The 27,168-nt window shown below is 53.2% G+C and overlaps 1 protein-coding gene across 14 annotated transcripts in view; it reads left to right on the top strand.

Moving 5' to 3' along the window:
- HDAC4 (histone deacetylase 4) overlaps positions 1-27,168 on the top strand; it is a 296,598-nt gene that overhangs the window by 136,029 nt on the left and 133,401 nt on the right. For all 14 annotated transcript variants that reach the window (XM_078071547.1, XM_078071544.1, XM_078071554.1 and 11 more), the window contains one exon: positions 7,435-7,506. In XM_078071547.1, the coding sequence (XP_077927673.1) occupies positions 7,435-7,506 (72 nt within the window). The remainder of the gene's footprint in view (positions 1-7,434; positions 7,507-27,168) is intronic.

Raw genomic sequence — 27,168 nt, 5'->3', positions numbered from 1 at the left:
GGCTTATTTCTATTCTTGGCATCTTTTGAAAATACCATGAAAAAATTCACACACAGATGAAAAAAGAGAGACCTTAATGTGTGTAGGGAGCCCCCATGCCTCTCTCCAGCCTTCGAAACCCTGTGCTTTTAGACCATACCCACCTTATCAGCCCCCTCCCCAATCCTCATTTTCTGGAGAATTTAAAACAAACCTGGATGCCACAGCATTTTCCCATAAATACTACAGCATGTATTTCTAACAGATAGAATCCCATTATCACACTCAACAAAATGAATTCCCAAACATCATGTCATGGTCTAGGGTTTACCGGTGGTCTCAGAAAATACCTTTTCACAGTACTTTGTTCAGATCCGGATGCTGGGATTGACGACGTGTCTAGAATAGAACCCGAGGCCGCCTGGCCCCTGGAAGGAGCCAGGGTGTCTTCTCATCCCACACTTGACTGGTCTTAGCTCCTGGTGTCTTTTCAGCACGTTCCTTTCAGCTCCTGTTTCCTATAAATTGGGAGCTGGAGCTAGTTTTGATTTTTAGGTGAGGGAGGAGAATACTTCATAGATGAGCCTTGATGTTTTAAAGGTCTGCCCGATCTTCCTAAAGGAAGAGATATTGCTAAGGAGAAAGATTGCATCTTCCATCTTCATTGTTTTCTGATAAATACACATAAACTAATGTTGGACATGCCTCAGGAATCCACAAGATTTAACGCATTAAAGTTTAATTCACATTAATGGGCAGACACAAGCTTTATTGCAGACCTTTGGTAGTTTTCAGGACCGTGCATGGTGGGCTGGGCTGCTGGGGGCTGTCAGCAGGACTCACCGGGGACTGCCTGTTGGGTCTCCCTGAGTTTGTGGGGCATCTGAGTGGTGCCGACTGCCCTGGACTCAGGCACTGCTGGATGTGGTCTGTGGAGGGCGGGCAGGCGGTTCCCAGAGGAGGGCAGGACACTCAGCAAAGGAGGAGGGAGGCTGGCAGGCCAAGTCCTCCTGGGGTGGAGGTTGGAGGCCCTACTGGGGTGGCTCAGGTCAGGCGGAGAGCCTAGGGAGATTTTGAGTATTTTGCTGCCCTCAAGCATCATTTCCGCCTCTGAGGTGGGACATTTCCCTGTAGTGAGCCCCCTTTTATAATTTAAATGAACAAGGGGGTCCAATGTCCAGTGTGGTAATTGTGCAGCTCACTCAGGTTTGGTGCAGGGAAATGGTTGCTTCATGTCAACAGTGTAGGAAGGCACGTTGTCCACTGAATCCAGACCCCAGTGATCCCACCCTGACTTATACTGTATGTGAGGGCTGGTGTGTAGTCGTGCACCTCTCCTGCAGTGTTGTGTGCTGGAGGCCAGAAGTTGTCTTCCTTGCTGCCAGGCCTCCACACAGACCGGGATTTCCTTCCATCTTCACTCTGGGTAGAAGGCAAGCCATCCTTCACCAGGCAAGAGACCCTCCTAAGTTTTGGTCTCCCATACAAAGGCTTACCTGTTACACACACACACACACACACACACACACACACACACACACACACACACACACACACACACACACACCTCCCAACACAAATGTCAGGGATATGACTTTTCTCAGTAAGTTAATTTTTATGGAAACCTGGGCTTCTCTCGTTCAGCATCAGTCCCCGGGCCTTCATTCGGTGCCCTTATCCTCCTTTACCCCCACGGCACCAGTCTGTCCTCGAGGCGCGCGTGCTTCCAGATTCGAGAGGGCAGGAAGAGCACCGGCCGCCTCCTCGGGCTGCGGCCCCATTCAGAACACGGTGTGTCGCGGCCTCCCGTGGCAGCACGCGCGGCCCGCACCCAGGAAGCAGTGCTGCCCTCCCGCCGGAGCATCCTGCTCATCGCGGCGTGCGCGGGAGCAGTAGCGGATGCAGCAGCAGAGCAAAAGCCAAAATCATACTGGAGCTCAGGCATTTTCGAGGGAAGAACCCCTTCCCTGGCATACATTCTAGCATGTTCCCTGTTAGATTTGAGTTCACACCGGATTAGATGATGGGAGGGGACAGAGGAAAGGAAAGGAATACTGTCATTCTCACTGCTAGAAAATCTGCTGACTGCTCACCAGGCCCAGGGTGGCCCCTGAGACACAGAATTAATTCTCAGCACATCTCCAGGGTGGGCCTGTTGCTGTTCCTGCCTCAGAGATGCGCCCCGGGTCTGAGAAATGAGATGGAGGAGCGCGGGGTCACGCCTTGGGTACAGGCAGAACGGGCTTTGAGCCAAGCTGGTGGTGCCCGGCCCCGCGCACCTTGCTCCTGCCTTCTCCGTGGGGACCCAGAGGCCGGGCTGCCTTCCGTGTCTGGTGCTCCATGCCGCGTCCCCGGGAGCGTGTCCCTCACCGGATCCTGGGAAGTGGATGTGGAAGCATAGCTGATATCATTGTGGGCAGTGCGGGCTACAGAGAGTGGCTTCATTTCAGAGAACGTTGTGTGGACAGGAAATCAAACAAGCACCTTTACAGTGGGGAGGCCTGACAGACACACGCCAGCCAGGGGACCGACGCCAGCGACCCCGGCGATGGGTCCCGTTGGTAGTGTGCGATCTCACATGATAGGAACATGCAGCCCAGTCCAGTCATGAGGAGAACATCCGACAAGTCCCAGCCCAGGGACATTCAGCAGAGTGCCTGACCCGCACTCCCTCACGTTGTCACTGTCATTAAGAACAAGGGCAGGAGCCTAAGGAGATGTGACACCTCGGGGTCATGTGAGATCCTGGGTGGGGGGCTGGAACCCGGAATACGCGGGGGGCTTCAGTTAACCAGATCTAGACACGCCATCCTCGTCGAAGATGTCCATCGTGGGGGAAGCGTGTATATGAGAACACTCTGCTATTTTTAATTTTTCTGTAAATCCACAACTGTTCTAAAATAAGTTTGTATGAAAAAATAAAAATGGGTAGGAAAATTGGCTGGAATGAAGACTTGGCATTATTACTGCTGCCAGAGGCCTCGGACCCCACTACCGAGTGTCTGAAAACCAGCTGTGCCCGAAGATGAGGGGCCACTGCCGTCCAGGAGCCGGGAGGTGGCACGGTGCCCCCTCACCCCGCCCTGCCGTGGCGCTTTCCCACCTACACCAGATGAGCCACCCTAAGCACAGTTTAGGATGTATTTTATCACGTTATTTTACCTTCATGAGAGTTTCCTGGCATTCATACTTGTGTCGCCGAGAGCCCTTGGTTTGGGAGGCTTGCACGCACACACAGGGAAACGCGAGGAGGAGGAAGGGGTGAGATCAGAAACAGCGCAGGTGTCTCTCAGTGTTTCTGTGCAGATGTAGCATCTGTCCTAGCCAACAGGATAAGGCAAGAAAAAGAAAGAAAAGGAGAACCAAACTGTCACTGTCATAGACACATGATCCTGCAGGTGGAAAATCCACTTCAGATAAAGGATCGAATGAATGAGTTCGGCGAGGTGCTGGGATGAAAAACCCACATGCGGTGATTTAAATCTACAGTACTGTGTAGAATATGTTACTTAAAATACCAAACATCTAGGAATAAATCTAAAGATGTTTAATACCTCTGCACTCAGAATTCTAAAACATCTTTGATAGAAATGAAGTGAAGTGATATTCCACGTTCACGGATTAGAAGGTGTAATCTTGCTAAGATTCTGTTCTCCCAATTCTAGGTACCTACATGGTCCCAGAGAGTTAGTTAGCCCCCTCCCCTCCCCTCCCACTCTTCCCCTCCCCTTCTTTCTTTTTCTTTTTCTTTCTCTTTTTGTCTTTCTGTCTTTTGGAAGACAAGCTGATTCTAGAACTTATATGGTAAAGGACCCACATCACCCAAGATGATTTCTGAAGAAGAAAATAGGGACTCTTGCCTTGCTAGATATTAAGAGTTATTGTAAAATGACACCAGTTAGACAGTATGATTATTTGCACAGGTATAAACAAATTGGCCAATAGGACAGAGATTTGATGTCTGACAGAACTCGTGTGCTGACCAGCAGTGAAAGTAAGATGTCTTAATAACGTTGATGAGATGTTTGGCTGTTCTCATTGAAAAAACCAAAGACCCCCACCTCACACCGTGTACAAGAGTCAAGAGCAGAGAGATGAGAGACACGTGAAGGGGAAGGCCACAGGACCTGCAGGTGACAGTACGGTAAAATATCTTTGCAGCCTCCAGGTAGGGAAGACTTTCTTCAACCCGACATGAGAAGCAGAAGCTATAAAAGGATTGATGGATGGGACCGTCAAGAAAGGCCGTCTCCGAGATGGTGTCTGTCCCATGTAACTGCCAGAGAATCCATGGTCAGAATTTGTGAAGAATTCCCCTGAATCAGGAGAAAAAAGACAACCTAATTTTTTAAAAGGGGGCCCAAGACTTGAATTAAGAACAGCCAGTAAGTGCGTGGGCAGGGGGTGGGGGGAGATGCTCAGTGTCACAGACCCTCAGGGAAGGGCAGATTTCACCTTAATGAGCTGCTCTCTGGTCCCCACCAGGTAGGACTGTAGTGTGTGAGGTGGGGACAGGAGGCTCTCCCAGTCCTGTATGCAAGTCCTCCCCTCCCTTCCCCTGTTCTCTCCCCTTCCCTCCCCTCCTCTCCTTTTCCCTTCCCTTCTCTCCCCTGCCCTCCTCCTCTCTCTTCTCTCCTCTCCCTCCTCTGCCCTCTCTTCCTCTCCCCTCCCCTTCCTTCCTCCCCGCCTCCCTCCTGCCCTCCCTTCCTCTTTCCTGCCCTCCCTGCCCTCCCCCCTCCCTGCCCCCACTCCTGCCCTCACACTCTCCTCCCCATCTCGTTAGGTAACCTGTGTGTGGATTTTTCATGTAGTATCTTTATTGGTGCAAGAAACATACATTTTTGTGCAGCATTAAAGTGCAGATCCTCTTTAATTCTATATATCAAGGAAGGTGTTGAACCTTTTCATTTAGTGAGGTTTTGGTTTTCTGTGTTATGGATGATGTGGCAGTTGTCACAGAAATTGCTTCAGTCTCCACATTGTGCAAGCGCGGGCTGGCCGAGCTCTTTGGGGTGGGGCAGCGGGGGGCTCCCCTGTCCTGGGGTGGCAGCCGTGCAGGGCTCCTCCGTGTGCCTCACGACCTCTCCCGGGTTCTCCTGGCCCATGTGTCCTGTGCCTGCTTGACCTTCTCAGTGGGTTCCACAGAAGACCCTGTGAATTCAGGGGGGGGAAGAAAGACATGGACGCGCATCATAGCCATAGGCTGTGCCCCCCTCCACGCTTCAGGCCCCAGGCCCTAGCGTTTCCAGCCCGCAGAACAAAGTGTGCCCCCATCACACGGCAGCGTGTTCTGGTGGGTCAGCAAGCACGTACCTGTGTGCTGGCCATTCAGTGAGGCTACCCCAGTCCAGCGTCCAGACATTCTGTGCAGGAGCCGACTCAGCAAAGCCATACCTTGATTTAAAACACACGGGCGATACTTTTGCATACACATAACCACACATCTTTTTAACTTATACTCTGAATTGATTGCACTGAGATTTGATGCATCTTCCCACTTTAGTGTGGATAAAAGTAACGTGTTATGATGCATCATTTATGCATTTGGTTTTGGAGTAATTAGACCTTTGGGGCTTGGGGCAGACATACACAGCTCAATCCCAAACTCGAGGAAAGGTCTTTATATAAGCTAGGATGCTGGCCTGGCACGGCCACTAACTGCTCCCGGAATTCGGAGTTTCCTCAGGAAACCTTGCTGGCTTCTTGGTTTCTAAACTGTTTCTGGTTCTGGAGCCTTTGCTCAGCTGGAAGCTGAGGTCCTCCTCTGAACCTAGTTGCAGAGCCCCGAATGGGATGGTTTTCCGAACACCTTGCTCCTGACCCTTGCCCACTGAAAAATAGCAGCTAGATTAGGATTTTCAGAGGGGCCTTCTGAAAGTATTTACAGTGGGATTCAGATTTTTTAGAAAATATACTTTTATGAATTTTGTATTTTTGAAAATGAAATTTTAACTTTATTTATAAACAAAATGAATTTCACATATTTATTTTCAGGAAAAAAGGTTCCAAAGTGCTTTTCTATTACAGTCTCCAGGTCTCTCTCTGAATGGCAGTGCAGGTGCTCATGTGGCATAGTGATAGGCTTACAGGTCGGCACCTGGGCTGTCGGGGGTGGTCCTGGTCCGTGGCAGAAGCCCTGGTGCACGCAGTCAGGGTGAGTGTTTGGGCCTGGTGTTCGCTTCCAGGGTGTTACCCGGCTGGCCGGTCCTCCTCACTCAGGCAGCCTGGACTGTCTTAGCCCCAGAGGTGCCTGGTGATGGCTAGTAACTGCTGGGATACGTGACTGGTTTGGGGAGACGAGTCTCAGATGCCCCGTGGTGGATTCCCCTGAGAAGGCCTCCCACGCCTTTCCCTCACTTCCTTGGGGGTCTTCAGATCTCAAGAGCACACGTTTGGATCTCCTCCGGGTGATGCTTTCTGTCCTTGGATTGTGAACACTTTCAGAGACGCACGGGGGTTGTGTAACACTACATGTGATGGGTGTGCAAGGGGTTACCCATTTTGGGTGAAAAGTGAGGTTCTAGTGCAGTCCGTAGATCTGATGTTATTTGCTCTGTGGTGATTTGAAATTCGGCCTCGGGGAGCTCGTGGCCACTCTGTGAAACCAGCGCTTTCTCCTTCAGTCAGTCACGAGAGTGACCGCCACGTCAGCGTCCTCATGACGCGCCTGTCACTGCAGGCCGGTCTACACCACTTGTCAGGAGCTAATTTTAAACCAAAAGTGTGATTCCTGGAAGTTTTGCCAGAGTTTTCTTTCTTTTCTATCTGAGAGAATATGGAAAATCTCAGGCAGTCTAAAAGCAGCCTGCTCCGGGTTTAGGTGGTGGCCGGCTTCCAGCTCCATCTTTGCGCTCAGCCTGGAGAGAGAGAAACAGGGCCCGAATCCAGGCAGAAAGTGCATTTAAAGAAATGATTCTTTACATTGTGAGTACCTGGCCAAGTATTCTTCTGAGAGCGTGTTTGGGTGTCTTCGTTTCCTTTGAGCGCCCCCCCAGGCACCCCCACAGCTGTTTTCGGCTGGGCCTCCCAGGACTGTTTCTGTTAACACCCCAGGCCGTTTGTCAGCATCTGGGAAGAGGAGGAGTGGCTCTTGTTTTTTGATCCTCTTACTGCTTGTGGTCTCTGCAGAAAAGCCACCCTGACAAAACAAGTAGGTATAACGTGGCCGCTAAACAGAAATGAGCCTGAACGGCCAAGCCAGATAGATGTCGTAGGCCCAGAATTGCTGTTGGCCATCTTTCACTCGGGGACTATTTTGGTTGTTCTACAAGGGGTTTTTCATTTTCTGATTCAGCAAATAAAAATAATGTGTGATGGCATCAAACCTGTTCTCCTTTAAAAGAAGGACACATGCATTTCCATTGTTCGCGAGGAGTCTCCTTACAGACTCTGAGTGTGAAGTATTTGCATTGAAATGAGAGCCCTTTCTGAAGCCTGGTGCTTTCTGTCCTCCAGATGGACTTTCTGGCCGAGACCAGCCCGTGGAGCTGCTGAACCCTGCCCGCGTGAACCACATGCCCAGCACAGGTAAGTCAGCACGCTCGGCCTGGGGGGCTCGGGATCACCCGAAGGGCTGTTTGGAGGCCCCACCACACTGGGGGGTTCTGGGGGGAGCAGTGTGGGCCATCAGATCCTCTGACCCCTGTGCTCTGCTCCTGGGGTGAAATAGGCCGTCCGTCGTGGAAGTGAATCGGGCATCAGCTTGATGCTCCTGAAGAGGCAGAGAAATGGGGTTCTTTTCTGTCTTGAGTTCCGGAGGGTGTGTTCTTCCCAAAGGTGCCAACTGCTCGTTTGAGATGTAACCCCAGACCTGATCCATAGGAGGATCTGTGGGGAAAAGCTCTGAGCTTGAGCTGGGGCCACACGTTCCCTGCCTGGCGTGGTCAGGCTGCTGGTAGCCCCGGGACGGCGGGCAGGTCACACCTTCGCCTCGGCCCAGGCTTCTCATGGCCGAGGCCTGTCAGTGACCTTGTCTCCCCGGCGCCTTTTCCTTTTTTTTTTATTAGCAAAAGAACATCAGCTGTGATTATGTTTTTCATTCCATATGCGATCTTTCTAAGTAGCATGCTTTAAGCAATGTTTTCCAAATCTAGATGGCCATGGAAACATTTTTTTTTTCTTTTTCTGTAGAACGCTTCCCCCTGCCCCCATCTAGTGTCCTCCAGGATGTTAGCTCACAGCCTGGGCACCGTTTGTCCTGGGCAGGCCGCTCGGCCTTATTGAGAGGAGTAGCCCCTCAAGGCCTGGGTGTGAGTGCACCGTAGAGTCCTGAGCCCGCGTTTCAAGACCACACTGCTGGACCCTTGCCTTCACCCTGCACCGAGGCCTCTGTCTCGGTGGTCTTGGCTCTGCGGCATCGCCTTCCTTCCTGGGTGCCACCCCAGCCTTCCTGGGTGCCACCCTGCCCACCCCCTCCGCGAGCGCCCGCCGGGATGGGGAGATGGCAGGCCTGGCCCCCATCAGACCGACCCATTGCCTCGCCTTCCCCGGTCCCCTTAAACAGAGGCTGGAAGTGTCAAGGAAGGGAAATCCTTCTTTGCACAGTGATTCTCCGCGGTCTGCCAAGGCTCGGTCCTGGCGTCTCCCCACACACAAAGCTCCTGTTACTTCTCTGCAAAGGCCCCTGGATGGCGCTCTGGCGCTCCGTGTCCCTGGGGCCGGCGCTTGCCTGGCCGCCCCCCCAGGATGCTCACAGCCCGCTCTGTCTTCTGTTTTCATGCCTTTTCTCCACCCTCCTCCCGCACGCCTTGACTTTGACCCCAGGTTCAGGGAAGGTGGCTTCACAATCGTCTGTGAGACACTCAGGTTTTAATTTCAGCCCATGTAAAGTAAACCGTGCCCATTTTCACTTCCTCTTGAGTTCACTTCGCCAGTGTTACTGTTGCTTAAACATGGAATCCTTGTGTGGTTGGGCATATTAAGGCAGGTTCCTAGTGCTCCCCCAGGTGTGGGGCAGAGGAGGAGACTTTCCAGACAGCCCCATGGGCCATGGAAGTATGTGTTGTTTCCAAGTGGACCAGAAAGAGGTGGGCTCCAGATTAATTTTCTGGCTTGGGAAGGACACACGGCCTGTTGAGACCTGATAAAGGACTCCCCCTGGCTTAGTGTGAGATCGCCCGTGGACTCAGATTCGTACTGAGGCCTGACCTTATTAGGCTGATCGTTCATTTTGTGGATGGGGATAATAATGCCTTCTCTGCAGGATTCTTAAGAGGATCACATATATGTGTCTGATTTTTAGTAGTTCCTGGATAGATGTCATCTCTTCATGTCCCGTTGACAGACACAACGGCATGTGACTTAACTGTGACAGAGCCGGTTCAGGATCTTGGGATGGTCCTGATGGGCCTCTTCTTTGAGGGGGCCCACCCAACTTGAGAAATGGTGTCTTGGGGAGCGTGCCCCTGTGACATTGAAGCAAGTCATTTAACTTCCCGGTCGCCAGATCCCCATTGGTCAGAGTTGGATAATACTGCGTTTCCTGCCTCACCTGCGGTCAGCGTCTGCGCTGCCCACGCCCATGGGCAGCCGGCAAGGAAGGAGGTGCGTGCGCGCTGGTGGGTGTGACGGTCACAAAGCTGGCGCGTCGAGGGCTGCTTCAGTGAAGGGCCTTCTTCACCACTCGGTGCTTGGTCATTCCACCCCACCAGAAACTACATCCTACAAGAAAACAGAACTTGAAACTTAATGTGAAAACTTCTTTACAGCCACATTGTCACAATACAGGAGTAGAAACGTTCTTCAACGTACTTTTCTGTCAATCCCAGTTTGCCCCGGGAGATTTCCTCACAATTGAGTTTGACCTTGAGCACCCTCATGACGCTCGGCAGTGTGAGAACAAACCCATACGTGTATGTGATTTGCAGGAATGACTCCAGCCTTCACATGGAAACTCGTACTGTGAGTGGGGAAGGGCGCAGACGGCCCTCCCCACTGTTGGTCTAGTCCCACTGCTGGGCCGTTCTGCTTGTGAATGGCGCCATCTGATACTGGTTCTCTTTACGTGCAGTCAGTCCTTATGCAGTCTGACGTCAGATAGAAAGCACTAGTCCTGTCTTTTATTTGTGCACCATCTTCGATGGAGACGTGGAATAATTCATACAAGAATGATGTTTCATGGTAGAAAAGTCTGTATTATAGAAGAAAAAAGCCAAGATGCTATTTAGTTTGGGTTAATTCTGATTTCTTAACCCCCCCCCCCCCCCGTAACTTCTTCTGTGTAAACAAGCCTTTCCTTCTTTTTGTTTTCTTTTCCTTGTTTTCAAATCTGTAATTGTAAAATAGTTGCATCATAAACGAGAAACCATGCAGCCGTTTTCCCCACCCCTCACACAGAACCGCTCTTGTTCCTGTGATGCCCGGTTAGCATCCCATTCCTTTGTTTCTTGAAGAAGTGGAGTAGCAGGGTTACGGACGTGTTACACCTGTTACCCCTTCCTGGAGGCCGTCCTTCTTCTTCCCGGGTGGGGACTTGGGGCGCCGACATGGTGGCTGAGCCGGAGTCCTGTGGAAGCCACTTCATCGGCTCAGGTGGGGAGAGATGTTGGAGTTTGAGGGGAGTGAGAAATGCCCCTGGATCATACAGCCACCTGAGCCAGGTGTCTGGGCTATAGGGGACTTGAGAGACATTTAAGGAACTCATTTGTGAATCATTGTCATTTTTCTGAAGTAACAAGACTTTTCCCTCTGATTATAAAAACAATGTGTGTTTATTATGGAAGAGAGACATGGCATCCCATGTGTTGGGAGTTGGCTTCCAGAACTGGAAGCAGAGCTCACCTGGCTCTGCCCAGTGTGGACACTCAGCAGCCTTGACTGAGTGAAGGGGTTGGAGAACAGTGCCTCCATCATCCAGGAGCAAAGTAGAGGGAAACAAGACTGAATAAGAACAGGGTGCACAGGACACCTGGGTGGCTCAGTCGGTGAAGCGTCTGCCTTTGGCTCAGGTCGTGGTCCCAGGGTCCTGGGATCGAGCCCCGCATCGGGCTCCCTGCTCAGCGGGAAGCCTGCTTCTCCCTCTGCTTCTCCCTCTGCTTCTCCCTCTGCTTCTCCCTCTGCTCATGCTCTCTCACTATCTGTGTCGCTATCTCTCTCTCTCTAAAATAAGTAAAATCTTTACCAACAAAAGAACAGGATGCACATATTAAACACTGTTGACCCGATGGCAGGCTCAGGGGCTGCTGTCCATCACGCGTGTACTCATCACGGCAGCAGAGTGTCCTCGCTGCCCTGAGCACCTCCGCCTCATGGAGAGGGGATGGGGATTCTCGAGGCAGGAGCGCTCTCTCAGGACACCCAGCACGTAATTATGGGGCAGGACCTCCTCTGCTCTGTGCTGCTGGAGGAGAGACCACCGCCGACAGTGCTGTGACCCCCACGCCCGGGGGGACGTGGCGGCTGACTCTGAGGATGGGAGCTGTGCGCAGGAGAAGCTCCAGCATGTTCCGCGGTACGGGATGCCGGCAGCACCGCCCTCCACATGTGTGCCCCTGAAGCATGTGTGGCCCAGTCAGGCAGGTTTCTGTTTGAGGCTATATAACAAAGGTACAGTTTTTAAAAGAAAAATGTGGATTCTTGAAGAAACTACAGAAACTCGAGAGAACTTACCCAAACTAAGAAGAAATTGAGGTTTAGCTTTAGCCGTGGATTCCCACATCTTAAAAGGTATTTGACCCCCACACTGTCAAGGGGTCATTGGAGTTCTTGACCATCCTCTTGAATTTTGGAGCAGAAGCTATGGGAGGCTAGCTGGTGCCAGAAGCTTCTGCTGCCTCCCAGGCATGTTTCTTATACCGTTGTTTAATTTTGGTGAGAGAAAATGCATCTGATGCGGTAGAAGCAAATATGAGACATGCGTGACCCCCTAATGAGCCCGGGAAAGCGCCAGAAAACCTCCCTGTTGGCACCCGAGGTGATGAGTTACCTTAAGCAGTGGCTCCCCTGGGAACCACGCCCCCGAGGTAATTCTCAGGTGCCGCTCCCCGTGTGCGTGTGATGGGAAGCTGGGCTCTCCGGGCTTGGGATGGGGTGCGGCAAAGGACGGTAAAGGGTCATGCTGCCGTGGGTGGCTCCTGCCCAAGTGCCAGCCGGGGCTGGCAGGACGGACACCACCCTTCTTGGTTTCCTCATCCCGGCGCCATTGTCACTCCCTCAGGCGGGAGGCTGTGCCGCGGGGAACATGCTCCGTCCCGCCCGCGGACGCAGGTGCGTGTGGGGCACCCCGTGCCCATCGGCCGCGCTGCATGAGCATGTGCCCCAGCGTCACGGGGGGCCTGCTGTGCTCTTCCTGCTTGCTCGTTTGCTTTCAGGTTTGGAGGAAAAACGAAATCTAGAACATAAAGATACAAAGTCAAACCCTGCAGTTTGAAAACTCGAGGGGCGAAAATCCCACAGTTCGACTCACTCAGCCTAAACAGATGTTGAGAAGTTTCCCACTTCCCTTCCTCCACCAGGTTCGCCCGAGAACCTGTGTGAGCAGTCTTGATGTAAGGTTAGGCCCGCTTTAGGAGCCTGTGGCCCACGTAGCCTCGACCCCCGAGGGTGATGGCAGCTGCGTCCACGTGCGCTTGTGCGGTGTGCAATAGGAGCTGTTCGCAGGGGCCTCGGAGTCGCTTTTGGGAAGTCGTTCTGGACAGAAGGATGCTGCCCTGCGCCGTCCAGCTTCCGTCACTGCCTTCTTCCCTAGACGTGCTGCCGAGGAACCCTCAAATTCCACTTTCCCCTCTGTGGCCGAAGGTCCTCACCAGTCAGAATTGTGGAAAGCTGTTACTTCCAAGGCCTGCCCACCCCGAGTACCTCCTTTCTCAGTCCTTTCTGGGCTCCCAGCCCATCTCCCTGCGCCTGGCCAGAGCAGCCTGGCTCTCTCCATGCTGTGTGCTCCTCCCCACCCTTTAATCAGGTCTGTGCCCTCCTGGGGGCAGTCCGGGCATGGGAATGCCACTGTGCCAGGAGCAGCATCTCATGGGGCACAAGCACAGAGTGTCCGTTTGTCCTGCTCCTTCCCTTCCTTGCTCCACTCCTGTGCTCCCACTTTGCATTCCAGACTGAAAGGAGTGAGTGCAGCGTCAGGCCTGGGGCCCAGCAGCTCTGCAGGTCTGCCTGACTCGGGCTGCGTGGCCTCAAGCAGGCGGCTGGGCCTCTGAGCCTGGGTGGCCTCTGGCGTCACATGACCGCTCAGCCTGGCAGGGGCGTCCTTCGGCTCTCCACCGGGTCTTCTGCTCCGTACCCTCTTGTCGGCGGTAGCCAGGCTCTCGTCTGCTCTGCTCCTCCAGGGTGACCACCTCCCTCTCCCCCAGCCCAGAAGCCTTTGTGATGGCAACCCTGGGACTCCTGTTTGAAAGGCAGCAAAACCAGCCCATGCAGGGAACCTGACATCGAAATGCTTTGAATTATGTGGAGAATGTCTCCTGTGAGGGTTCCGGTCTACTTGGGCTCTAGCTCTGTGTTTTATAAAGTGGGAGCCGTGTCTGCTTTCTCCTGCATCAGGTACCCAAACCTACTCAATGGTGAATGGGGTGGGCCCCGGAGGAGGACTTACGGAGCCGTGAATCAGCGGGCTTGTGCTGACTGCCATGCACAAGAACCTCAGGGGCTTCACCTGAAGTGCAGAGCGTGGCAGCGCGAGCCCCCAGGGGCCCCAGAGACACAGGCTCCCAGCGTGCTCACAGGAGCTATCCCTCTGCCCGGGGGCCTGAGTGTTAGGGAGAAGAGGGACAAAGGCTCTTCAGATCACGGACCACAGCGCCCGGCCAGTTCCTACACACACCTCCCCAAGTTACCCACCAGCCCTGCTGCTTTTCTCGGAGTCCGATGAATTCACTGGTGGGTGGAATTTACAGAAGAGAAGATGGATTATTTCCTGAGTATGGTCCTTTATGGTGTAAAGTTTTGGATTTTGTGCTTTTGTGCCTCAGGCCTCGCTCTATTGTGTCTGCTTCCTGTCCCGTGAACCCAGCCCCTCTCCCTCCACTGTGCCCATGGCACTCACTGACATTGGCCTTCATAGGTGATGGAGCGTGGGCCGCACCCCCCGTACTGGGGGCCCAGCAGGATGGGAGCTTGCAGCCTGGACTGTCCGTGTCCCAGAGCTGTGAGCCGTCGGGGGACACGCGGCGCTGTGGCTGACACAGGGCGCTGGCGCTTCTCAGATTCTCTGGCCGCAGGCCCCACACGGGCAGGAGAGAGAACAGGCACCCTCGGTCCCCATCACTCACCATCTGACCCCTCCTTCCTCTCTCGTCTTCTTGCTTGTGCTTCCCTGCGTGTGCACTCGAACCTCCCCAGACAGGCTCTCAGGGATGCCGTTGGAATGCTGGGAAACTCTGGAGAGAGGGACATGTGTTGAGGTTTTCAGTGCCGAATGTGGCAGAAGTCCCCGTTCATTGCTGCCCACCTGGGCGTGGGACCTGGCCCAGCGGCCTCCTCCTGGCATGCCACTGTCCTCAAGGACAGAGCCGGCAGAGGGCCGAGGCACAGCTGCGAAGGAAGTGACATTTGCCCTCAGAGTGACGATGTGGTCTACCGTCTGCCTTGTGGATTTGGGCTTTGGAAACAGTTGTCTATCTGCTTGGGCTCTGCCTTGCAAGGGGATAGTTTTCTGGGCGGTCCCGTGACCCCACTATCTGCTCGTCTTTGGGAGAGGGCACCCGGGGGGGGAACCCTCCAGGGTGTGGCTGGTCCTGGCAGCTGGGGGCTCCCCTGCCCGGCGTGGGCACATCATCCATCAGTCCTGCCAGCCTCACTGGGAGGGTGCGGGCCTGGGCTGCCACATCTGGGGTAGACCAGCAGGCCGCCCCTGTGCAGCCCGCCATGTCCACGCTCTCAGCCGCTCGTCCACACGAGCCCAGATGTGGTGATGGCTGCAGTGACCCTAGGATCTGCGTGGACGCAGAAAGTGGGGAACATCCCTCACTGTCCTCCTGGATATTTGAAGGAGATTATTAGGTAGAAGGAAAGGTTTTTCCCAAGGCCAACTTTTGTGGTGTTTGTGATCAGAAGCATCACCCATCGCAGACACGTGCCCAGGACTGGCCAAGCTGTCCAACGTTTGTGCTTTTGTCTTTTCTCACCAGCTTTGTGTCCCGCACGTCCAGGCAGCGGTGGGGAGGGACACGAGCCCAGAGAGTCTGCGGAGCCTTCACGGCAGTCTTCAGGACCTTCAGCCAGGGTCAGGCAGGCGGCCTTGCCAACCTTCCCCAGCCTTGCGCACGTTCTGCCGGGGACAGGATTTCGTTTCCAGTGGTCCTGTTTACTGCGCATTTCAGTCATGCCGCAGCCACTGTCTTTGACGGAGAAGTGCCCATGTGGGGAGCCTCACAGCAGTGCCGGCTGCCCGGGGTGCTGTCGACCCAAACCCAGACCATCTGCATCTCCAGGCGGCTCCCGAGCGGCCCAGGGGAGCCGGGCAGGAGCGGGAGGCCAGGCGGCAGGTGGGGGCCGCTGCTGTTGTCTGGAGCCGTCGTGGAACGGGCTGGCGCTCCTCTCGGGCCGCGGATGCCTCACGGAAGCCCTGTGTGTGGCCGTCCGCGTGGCAGGCCCACCGAGGGGACCCGGGTGTCCGCGTGACTGTCCTGCCTCAGCTCCCGGGCCAGCCCCACAGCACGGGTGGCTCTGCAGGGAGCCAGAGTCTAGACGTTTTCAGGAGGAACACGGGGGTCGGGTGGGCGTGGTGGTGTTGGAGTCAAGGGCACGCTGCGTGTCCTGTGAGCTGCGTGTGTTCACCGCCTGTCAAAGACCCAGCTTCTGCCTCTGCCGTCCTCTGGCGCACAGTCAGTTCCTGGCCTGTTGACTCCCAGTCTTATCTCTGTTCTGCTCCTTGGGGGCGTCATTCGGATATCCGTGTTCTAAACCCCCAGGTTGAACGTGGGACACGTTAATTTTTAACCTTTGTTCCTTCGGATGTCAGCGTACACGTTTACACACTCCTCTGCGGGCACAAGGGCTAAGTTCTCATTTGAAGTATTTAATTTGTAGCCTCCTTAAATTTTGTTTGATGGTTCTGTTTTCTTGGAAGAAATGAGATATTTAGAAGTGTATTTCATCGTGTGGCCATCCGCGTGGCAGGCCCACCGAGGGGACCACGGGTGTCCGCGTGGCTGTATGTATGAAACTTCATGTATGAAGTTTTTGAAGATATCCTTCCATTACTGATTCCTCACCTAGTGTGTCATGGTTGGAAATGACCACGCCTGTGAAGCTGGTTAGGTTTGCTTTCTGGTCCGTTTTTGCGAGTCTTCAGGATGTACTTGAGGAGAGCTGTCTTCTTTAGTGCTGGGCCCTGGATTCCGAATGTGCCCACCGAATCAAGCTCGGTGGCACTGAGTTACGTGGAGCGTTGGGATGTTAGAAGTGCTGCAGAGGGAAAAGCAGGAAGGACAGATGGCATTCTTGGCTGTGGGTTTCTACAATTGCCCATAAAGTGGCCCAGGAAGGCCTTGCTGTCCCGGAGCAGGGCTCATCCATTCGCTCACTCGTGCACCTGTTCGTAGTGATGGGGCCGTCTAGGTGCCAGGTTCTGCCCTTGGCACTCGGGATGCATATGCTTAGGAATGAAAAAAGGATCCCTCCTATTTGCAGAGCTCATCCTGGGGGAGAGGGCAGCCAGTCCACACGCACGGTGAATGAACTACAGCCAGGAAGCAGGGCAGGGGCAGGAGCTCAGAGATGCGGACGTTTTCATCAGGGGCAAAGGGTAGGCAGGTCAGGACTTGCTGGTGCCGAGTGGCCCGGTGCAGAGGCCGGAGTGGGTGTGCCTGGGGCGAGAGGGGGCCAGGAGAAGAGGAGCGTTCTTGGCAAGAGCTGGGGCGGTTGTGGGACCGCGAGGACTTGCAGCCATCCTGCAAGGTAGGGCTTTGTCCTCGAGAGAGTGGAGAGCTCCTGGAGGTTCTGAGTGGAGGGGTGACACCCCTGCCTCATGCTACAGACAGTGACAGACACGTGGGGCGGGCGAGGGGCAGGGGCCTGGCTCTGGCAGGGTGGAGGCAGCGAGCATGGGGAACATGGTTTAGAGTCTAGAAATACTGGACATATGTGGGGTTCACTGGGGGCACAGGCGTGCCCTGAGGGAAGTGGAAGAGGTGAGATTGACCCCGCGGTCTGGGCTCTGAGCACGTGCATGGCGGAGTTGCCGTGAATTTAGTGGGAACACGGATGAAGCCACTCTTGGGGGGACTGTTGAAAAGTCGTGCCCCATTGGCAGTGTTGAGAAGGCAGGTGTGAACATGAGCCCCAACACGGGGGGCAGCTGAGGCTGGGGCCCTAACATCAGGAGTCATCGGCATACAGACGGTATGGAAATGAAATCTCCGTGTGATGTCTGTAAAGTAGACATTGTTCATAGTTGTTTAGTAGACGCTGTTTGCTGAGAGTTACCGGTGCATTTTCTCCCGGATCGTACTTTGTAGTGTCTGCAGGCTAGAAGCAGGCTTGCGCCTCGGCATGGGATCGCCAGCCCTTACAGCAGGCCTGGTGATCATGGCAGCAGCGGGTGCTATCCCCGCCTGTCCCTTGCCGTCCTGCTAGGATTGCATGCTGCGGGGGCCTTTCACCCCACCATGAGAACGGCAAGAAGCCGCCGCCCATCAGGACCCCAGGTTACCCGGCCATTAAGGGGCTGAGTGTAGTTCAAGTCTGAACCTTAACCCCCGCTTCTTCCCCCCACCCCAACACACAATAAAGCCCCGCATTTCCAGCCTCCTATTGGGTGGTCCCCCCGCCCGTGACCCACAGAGCTCTTGGAACGAGGCTGCATTCCCTGTTGGATACTTGGGGTGGGGCAGGGCGCCTCCGGTCCAGAAAGCCCTGGTGGAGTGCATGTCGCTGCCCCGGGGGCTCCTGCTGGAAGGGGCTGGCTCACCCCGAGAAGTGCAACCCCGCCTCATGCAGCCTGCTCACTGCCCTCTTCTTCTGCCAAGTGGAAGAAACACCTTCTATTTTTAAATATTTCAACTGTCAGTGTTAGGTAATACGGGCCATGCTGCTTCCTAGCTGTTAGGTGAAACACATAAGCCGACGTCCGGAGGTCGCTAAGGAGGGAGCTCTGAAAGGCCTTCTTCTTCGTGCTCCATGACCTTGACCTTACGTAACTGCAACGGGCAGTGACGGTCACAGAGATTTGTGGCCTTCTTTGACCACTGGAACGATTTCCCACTTTCAAATGGTGTATTTTTATCCACTGAATTTAGGGTAATCAGGATGGCTTTCCAAGAATAACTTGTGATCTGTGCCAGTGTGAGCCCAGCGGAGGCCCAGGGTGTGGGGCCAGTAAGGGAGGCGGGGACGATGGGGTGGGAGCAGGGGGCCTGGGACTGGCTGGGCGACCTCGGCAAGGTGCTAAGGCCTGTGCAGGAGCGCCTCCCCCCAGGACAGGGGCAGGGGGAGGAAGGGGGTCCCAACGGCACAGCCCTCGGGGCGAGTCCTCTGTGCTCAACCTCAGTTCCCATTTTCCTGCCTTTCCATTGTGAGCGTGGGATCCTAGAGTGCTGGTCCAGCAACACCTTGTTTATAAAATAGTGATCGCAAACTCTTAGATGGATTGCTCCATCTATCACTTACTTCTGCAAGTCTTGTTTGTCTTTAATAGCTGCATTTATATATGAGAACTTAAAGGACATTTCACCATTTTTTGCGGGGGGCGCAGCCTGGTTCTATTTATAGTTTCCCGGAAGTACATTTGTGCACTTCTTGAAAGCCAAGCTCCCAACTATATGCCAGGTTTTTATTTACAGCTCTTGCTCAATTTGAGCTTGCAAATATTTCCAAAAAACAGTTTTTCTTCCTGCAGGATACAGAAAAATTAGAAACATTAAAAGGGTTTTCTAAAGAGCTTTAAGGATAGTTCTGAAATAGGGAGTGGGGGAGAATCTAACACTTGCTTCATCGTTAACTCAGAGCAGAGGAGTACAGATGGTTTTGCTCCCTTCAGATAGAACCCTCGCCGGGACAGCCAGCTCACGGGAACTTATGCACACAAGATTCCATTAAAATAACATCATGGGCTGTTGTGAAGGCCAGGAAAATCGAAGTGAGAAGTTGCATGTGTTTCTGCACTAGGATTCCTCGTGGCAAGGTGGTGTCCCTCTACTACCTTGCAGAGGAGGGGTCCCCGGAGCCCCCAGATGGTAGCCTGTGTGGAGCCCCACTTGCATTGAAGTCATTTTATGTCCTTTAGAGTCAGATTTGGAACACGTGTTTGAGTAAAGCTTCCGGCATGATGGACACAGCTATTACTCTGAAGAAAACACCATTTAAGCCATCTGTTACAGAAGGGTCAGTTCTTCAGGGTCCACAAGAACTTCAGGGGTTTTAGCTTGTCACGTAATAGGACTTTTTGGAAAAAATACTCAGCAGAAGAGAGTGTAGCCAAGTTGTATGGGCAGTCTAGAGATGGCTCCCCACCAATGTGGAGTTTGGCTGCAAACGAGATTTTGAAGTTTATCATGCGTTTCCAGCAACCCTTGATGGTATCGACAGATGTGGAACTAGCCGTTCTTTCGTGTGAAGTTTTCACGTAGCTGGTTCTCGGCGCATGCCGACACCAGCTACAGGAGGACCTGGTGAAAGGGGACCTGGGACCTAGCCATGCGATCTTTGCAAGCTTGGTGAATATCATTTTTAAAATTCATAATCTTAATGAGAAGAAACTTTTAAAAAACTGTATGACTCAACCGTTTTCCATCTTTTACCATTTTAAAGTTGAGATATTTTATTCCATGGAATTGCAAAAAATGGATATTAATAGATGAAACAAAATGGCGAATACTGATAATTGTTCAAGCTGCACGCGTGGGTGTTCCCATATTCCTCCCTGGTTCTGAACACCATTGAAGGTTTTCATAATCAAAGTGTTATTTGTTTGTTTTGTTTTGTTAAAATGCTGAGACTAGTTCCTGAAAGCCTTCTTCAGCTGCACTGCTCTCCATCCCCCTCCCCGAAAAGCACCTGGGCTGTCCAGGGCTGTCCACACTGCCCAATGGTCCCAGACCCCCAGCCACTTTTATCAGTTTCCCGAGTTCCGGGGCCCCGACTCAGTAATTCCTTTAATTTCTGTAATCTGTGATCTTCTTCCTCTTTTTCCTTGAACAGCATATGGTTTAATTTTCCGGTTCTTAGTCTAACTTTTTGAGTCCAGTGCTTAATTTATTTGTTTCGATTCCTTTTTTTTAATTACTTAAGTGTGTAAGACTATGAATTACTTTCTGAACTTCACTTCAGGCAGTCCCTGCAATTCTCGATACGCGATGCGTTCATTTTCTTTATTCTATGCACTTTCCTCATTTTCATGTTGGGTTTTTGAACACTTAAGAGAAAGGTGTTTGGTAGTTTTGTTTCTGCATGTTTTGTTAATGCCTCGTTCCGTCGCAGTGTGCTCAGGGGTTACGGTCTGTGCTGGGTGGGGTTTTATATGTGTTTGGAAATTTTCTGTGTTCTCCATGTGGTATTGATTTTGGTGAATGTTCCATAGGGACTTGAGAAAGCATAAATTCTTTCATGATACACAGTTTGAAGCATATCGTACCTAAGTGTTCATTCTGTTATTCTGGTCTTCCGTGTGTTCGTGCTTCCTGTCGCGATGCCCTCCGTGCACTGGAGCGAGCCCGCATCTCCAGCCAGTTCGGTCTTTCTGTCCCCTTCTGCCTGGGTTTCTGTGTGTCCTCTGTTTGCACGCTTCTCTACGACGGCCGTATTCTCGTGGTAAATCGTATACCTTAGACTAATGACACGGGCCTGTACCTTATTTTGCATTAGATTTGGACTAAATCTTCCGATGCTGGTATTTTGACCTTAGATTTCTTTCTCTTACTATTTGCGTCTTGTGCCCTTTTTTTTCTGTTCAGTTTGAGTCTCGTAGCTCTGGCTCCTTTCTCTGTACATAATATATGGTTTTTTACCCAATCTGATCATTTTCATGGGAACATATCCCGTTTACATTTGGGGACACAATGAATGTATTTGGTTCTGTTTTTCATCCAATTTTATGTTCTGTTTTCTGAATTAAATGCTTCTGTTCTTCTGGCTTCTTACACATGGGCTTTCTCTGGCCTTTTCTCTGGTTCGGTGTGTGTAGTTGTGTCGTCCTTCTGGCCATTTGTAAGGCTGTGTCCTCTTTTAGATCCTATTATGGGACCATTTGTAAGTTCGTATGTTTAGATAAACAGCTCTTCCTTGACACGGCCGCTTTAAGCGGTATTTGTTGATGCCACAGAGATTAGATAATTTGCACACTAAGCTGTCTCCGGCCCTTTCCTTCACTTTCTGATTTTGTTAATGGTAGTCTTGTTTTTAGTTCTGGTCATTCCCTTCAGAATGTGTAATTAATGCATTCATCACTACCACTGATTGACTTATGACCCGTGGACGGTATTGCTTTATACTGAGAATGGGGAGAAAATGAAGGTGTTGTGTTTCTTCCCCCACATCGTGGTTTGTTTAATTACCCTTTCCTTTTCAAATGCAAGGAATTTTAAGTTGACCTAAAGGTTCCCAAAAGTTGGGTCTAGAGATCCAGTCAGTTTGGTCATCATTAAGGGGAGAAGAGGGCCCCGTGCTCTTCAGGTTTCTGGAAACCTCCTCGTGCTGTGTGTGCAGGGCCCTGTGGAGCCAGGCGGAAGCAGGTCCCCACTCCAAGGCCGAGGGACCCTAGCTGAGGACGCCCCGGTCTCCGCTGCTGCCTTGGGCCGTAGCATATCTAGTGGTTGCCCCCAGATGTTCTGTCCTTGGGGCAGCCAAGGGGGTTCAGTTTTCATGAGGAGAGCTTTTTAGTGAGCCACTTGTGGAGATTCTGTGCCAGCAGGAGGGGGAAATGTCATGAAATGGGATACTCGTTTAAACATATCTTCTGCTGCGTACTTCTGTTCTGTCGAACTAGGGGTTGAGGCATTTAGAAAATCTGAAGAATGTGGGGTGCCCAGGAAGAGCCTTCTTCACGTGCAGATGCTGCACCTGCTGGGAACGCCGCGAGTGAGGCCGGCGGAGGGCAGAGGGCCGCTAATATCAGGAGATGATGCTTCTCTGCGGGACAGTGCTGTCCCGGTTCTGAGCCCCCATGTGGGATGGTCACCCCGCAGGGTCTGGTGCCGGACCCCTGCATGCCACTTCCTGAGTGGGGGCCGCCACAATGCAGCCCTCCCTGACCTGGCCCCTGGCAGGAGCATGTCACCCCAAGGGGGAAGGAATTTAAGCGCAGAGGGAGGGCGGGTGTCACCCTGGTGGAGAGAGCGGTGCCGCACAGAGGGGACCCTCAGACACTGTGTTTTGTAAAGGCCATTGTGTTCAAAGACAAACCACTGAGTGCTCACCCAGGAGCATTCAGCACAGCATTAACATTCACTAGATGAAGCAAGCCGTCACTTCCTCGGAAGGTTCCGGGTGGCCGCGGTCCACAGCAGGTGCGGGCATTAGACCGCCTTGTACGGCGTGACCCAGTGCACTGTGCCCTCAGGCACCCAGCTCCCCACGTGGCTGTGTCACTGAAGGGTCATTGCCATGGCCTGCTTATTCATGTCATTCCTGTTCTTGACTGGAATGTTCAATGTGAACGTATATGTGTGTGTAGGGCAAGAAACATAAACGTGGTGTAGAAATTACTCACTGCGATTACCAGCGGGGAAGCTAGCCCGGGTGGTCTGAACTAAATGCGTAAACTGTGTGAACTACGAACACATGTATAGCCATAAATACTTAAGACTCTATGTTTCACTTTTTAAACAAATTAAGGTTTAATGTATTAAAAATAAATTTTAAAAATAAATTTGGGTGCACGATACAGATACGGCACAGCTTTTCTGAGTTGGGTCAAGGGAATAGGTATTAATCGACTGGGGATTTTAATTCCCATTCCGAAATCGCCATCCAGAGGGGCTCTTGTCTGTTCCTGCTGGTTTCTGCTGGACCTAGACCGTGCTGGGCTGGTACAGCACGCAGTGTGGCCGCCTCCATGAGCACCCCGTGCTGGGCACTGGTCCGGCCGCCTGGCCGGTCTGCACTCTCCCGCTGCTGCTGGAGGCAGGGCGGGTGTGGAGCTTTTTTCTCGGTTCTGTGTTGGTTGGTGGGAGTGGGGTGGAGATCTGGAGAGAGTTCCAGCATTTGCGGTAGGGGTGTCTTCCGGTGTCCCTGCCCTTGGGGGTGTTGGTCTAGAAAGACTGAGTCAAGGTGTTGGTACTGCAGCTTCCTGCCTCTGGAGCCCTTACCTGCTTCGGATTCTGAGACTGGCACTGGTTTGGATGCTGCCTGGGGCTCATCTGCAGGTGAGACGAGCCCGTGCGGTGTGGCTGTGCCCCCCACCCCCCGCCACCCGGAGGGGCTGCAGCATCTCACAGATAATCCAGTTTTCCCCTGGTTTCCAGCGCAGGGCCCTATATTCACTGATGACTTCTTGTTGCCAAATCCCAGAAGGCCATGTTCTAGCCCTCTTCTTGCATGGCCTCTCCCCGTATTGACCTCTTCTTCTAGAAGAACCTTGTCCCAGAACCACACGCTCCTCTTACCTGTCCACTGCCCTGGCCACTCCTCCTCCAGCCCCTGGGCAGATTTTATCTCATCTCTCCTGGATCTCAGCCTTGGGGTGTCCCCACATTCCCTTGGTGATCTCAGTGGTCCTGTCCCATCCATTCATAACCCAGAACACCAGCTTGGTTCTGCTGCCATTCAGATTTCTAGCTCCAGCTGGGATCTTACCTGATTCCAGATGCGAGAGCCAGCTGCTTGTTTGGGGTCCTTGCCCAAACATCTCAGACTTGAGTGTCTGAAACTGGACTCTTGGTTGTCCCGTGCCAGTCCCATGGACTCAGTATTGCCTCCATCCTCTGAAGCCCCCGATTCGCCCTTGAAATCCTGTCTTATATCCCACATTCAGCCAACTAGCAAGTGCCATCAGCTGCCCCTCAAAACATGTGCACAAGGAGGAGTCGCATCTGAGTGATGAAAATGTTCCAACATGGGTTCATGGTGATGCTTGCACATCGTGGTAAATTTACTAGAAGATCACTGACTTGTGCATTTTAAAAGGATAAAATGCAGGGTGCTCAGGAAGGTTATTAGGTCTGTGTAGAGCCTGGCTACCCCCCCTTTCCATCATTAACGATGGCAGCCTAACCACCACTGGCTCGCACCTGGAACCTACAGGTGTCTCCCCACCTATTCCTTGCTTCTGTCCTAGCCCTCCTTTCTGATCTCAGCCTAGAAGCCAGAGTCTGGTGGACAGAATAGTGCCCCCCCCCCCAAAAAAAAGGTCCACACCTTAATTCGAAATCTGTGAGTATGTGAACTTATGTGGCAGAAGGGACCCTGCAGGTGTGATTAAGGGTCTTGAGATGGATGATGCTCTTGAATTATCTAGGTGGGCCCAGTGGAATCACAAGGGTCCTTCCAGAGGGGAGGCAGGAGGGTCAGGGTGGCAGAAGGAACTGGGAGGCAGCAGTAGAGGTCAGACTGATGTGAGTAATGGCTTTGAAGATAGAGGGGGACCAGGAGCCAAGGTGCCCCTGGATGCTGGGGAAGGCCAGGAGCAGATTCTTCCCTAGAGTCTCTGGAAGGAACGCAGCCTGCCGATGCCTTGCTTTTAGCTCCTAAAACCCACTCCCACTTCCGGCCTCCAGAACTCCAGGATAATCATGTGTTGCTTGGAGCCACTGAGTTTGTGGGAACCTGTTACATACAGCGGTCACAGGAGGCTAGTGCTCATGATGACCTTGTGAACGCTTACATGGGGCCGGGCTCAGCTTTTCTGCTTCCTGTCGCTGTGACCTGCGCAGAGTTCTTTGCTTCTCTGTCCCTTATTTTCCACATCTGTTAAATGGGAATTAGAAGGTGCTTAGCGGTGTCCACCTATCCTGCTTGCCACGAGCTTCACGTCATCATTTCCTCCGTGGTTGCCTCCCCTTCTAGACTGCGCGCTCCGTGGAGGGCGGGTCTGAGCCCGTGTGCGTGCACCGTGGACTCTCCACAGAGGCTCCAGCAGGCTGGGCTCCGCCGCATCAGCCAACACTCGTGTGCTGTCTGCACTCCGCGCGTGAGCCCGTGGGCTGTCCCAGGCCTGGGTCTCCGGTGGGAGCACAGCCAGTGTTTTGTCACTGGAGCTGGGAAGACAGTTCTGGTCACTTGCAGAGCTGAAGAGACACTCACCTGGTGTGAACGTGTGGACCAGGAGGTAGATGGGTCCCCGGAACCCGGGAGCACGCGGGTGCGGTGGCAGTCCCAGGGTGAACCCGGGCTGCAGGACTTCCTCCTGGAGGGTCTGGGCCCGAGGGGGGCACGTTTCAGTAGCTGTCTGCACAGAGCCCGCGGGAGGCCCACCTCAAGTGCACCTGGCCATGGCCCTTGACTGGAGTTTTTGGTGGAGTGTGTTCTTTTTAAACTCGCACCGAGGAGGAGTCTGCGGCACTTCGGCCAAGCGAGCAGCCCCCGTCCATATTGCTGTAGGTGCTTAGGTCCCTCTTCTGCCCCGGCCCCAGCTTCGCAGGAAGTTCTCAGGCGAGTTGGGGGCTGGGGAGCAGAGCCAGGCCCTCCCTTCTCCTCCTCCGCCAGCATCGGGGCCACCTTCGTGGTCCCTGCCCCATTCTGGGTCTTAGGGGCCCAGAGAGAGCAACAGGGACACACAGCCATCTCCCGACCCTTGCATTTTCAGGGTGAGGGCCGCAGACAGTGCGCTCCTGAGGGCTACGCAGAGGGTGCTCGTTTGGATTTGCTTTTTTGTTTTTCACAGTAGAGGCTTTCCTAAATGTTCAGCCCGTATCTAAGGGTAGTCTCTAACAAGCTGGGCGGGTGTGTTGACTGGTCCTGTCCTCTGGCCAGTTGCTGGGCAGGGGTCTGGTCCTTCCCTCGGGGCCCCAGATGCCATGACCTGGTCCTTCCCTTTTGGGCTGATGCTTATCCCAGAGATCACCCTCTCAGCTCCTTCCTGGGGTGCAGGCCCAGCCCCGCATTCCAGCCTGCAGTGTATCAGCTGTCCCTGTTCCTGTCTTAGGCCAGCACCCCACTCCGGCCCTCTGCTCGGCGCTGCTCTGGGAGTCCCTGCATGTGGGGGACAGGAGGCCTGGGGGGAGTCAAAGGCTGATGATAGCGTGGCCTTCCCGGCCCAGAGGTCCCTCCCTGGCCGTCCTGGCTTCCAGGCCAGTGTCATTTCTTCCCTCTGCTCCGTGGGCCCCTTCCCAGCTCCCAGAATTCTGTGGCTCTTGTCTCCTTGCATGATCTGCTTTTTGGAAAGGTTGGGGTCTCTTTGTTATCCCCAGAGTGGAGTTTTCCGGGGGGGGCTGTCATCAGCCTGTGTTCTTTATAAGCCATTCTTCGGGTGTCAAGAATGAACCCTCCTCGGCTCAGCCAGGAGGCAGTTGGGTGTAAAGACCTTTTAAACTTGTGTTTTCACAGTATAAGTTAGAGATTAATTGGATTCTCAATAATCCTGCAGAAATTTTAAATGTCTCCGTTCTCATTCCCTTTTATCATTTCTTTTTAAAAACCCTGTCACTGGACTTCAAAGTTGAAATCTGCATGGAACAGATAACTATCCTCCCCACCCCTTCCTGGGTCACTTGAGGAACTTCCAGAAGTCTTCAGAAGCGTTTTTCATTTGTAAAGGAGATTATATTCAACAAGACCCTGCAGTCCGTGAAATGACTTCTTTGACACAGGAGGCTGAGGAGAATGGAGGGCTTTCACCGTCAGACGAGGAGAATGGAGGGCTTTCACCGTCAGACCAGAGTCTGAACTCGGTGCCCACCTGCTCCCTGAGAGGCTTCTCGCCGGGGCATGTCACCACCACCACCTTTTGTTTGGGGGCTGTTTGCTTGTATTTTCAAGAAATGGCCTGAGCAGCACGCTGTATGAGTCTGGGGAGGTACTTGAACGTGCCGGATTCTGGGGAGTGTGGCAAGTCCCTGCTGGGATGGAAAGCTATTTTTGCAGCCCTAGCTGCGGATCATCCCGGTCAGTGACCACAGTCTTTCCTTCAGACAAAGCCCCTAGCCTCCTGCCGTGGCTGCTGACCACCACATTCAAGTTAAGTGGAGAAACTTCAAATGTTTTCAAATGCAGGTGTCACTGAAGTGACTTTCCGTGACGGTCAAACTGTGTGCTGTTGGTTTCCTCCTCCACATGCACAGCTGGTCCGGGGGCGTGGGGGCCCTGGCCTGTCCTGGGGGACTGTCCCTCTTGGCAGTCGGGCTCTCAGCACTCTCAGAGAGGTGGCGAAGCTGG

Source organism: Halichoerus grypus, chromosome 4 (assembly GCF_964656455.1).
Source record: "Halichoerus grypus chromosome 4, mHalGry1.hap1.1, whole genome shotgun sequence".
In the NCBI taxonomy this organism is placed as follows: Eukaryota; Metazoa; Chordata; class Mammalia; order Carnivora; family Phocidae; genus Halichoerus; species Halichoerus grypus.
Note: the sequence above shows the minus strand (reverse complement) of the source record. Positions and strands in the feature narration are given on the sequence as shown.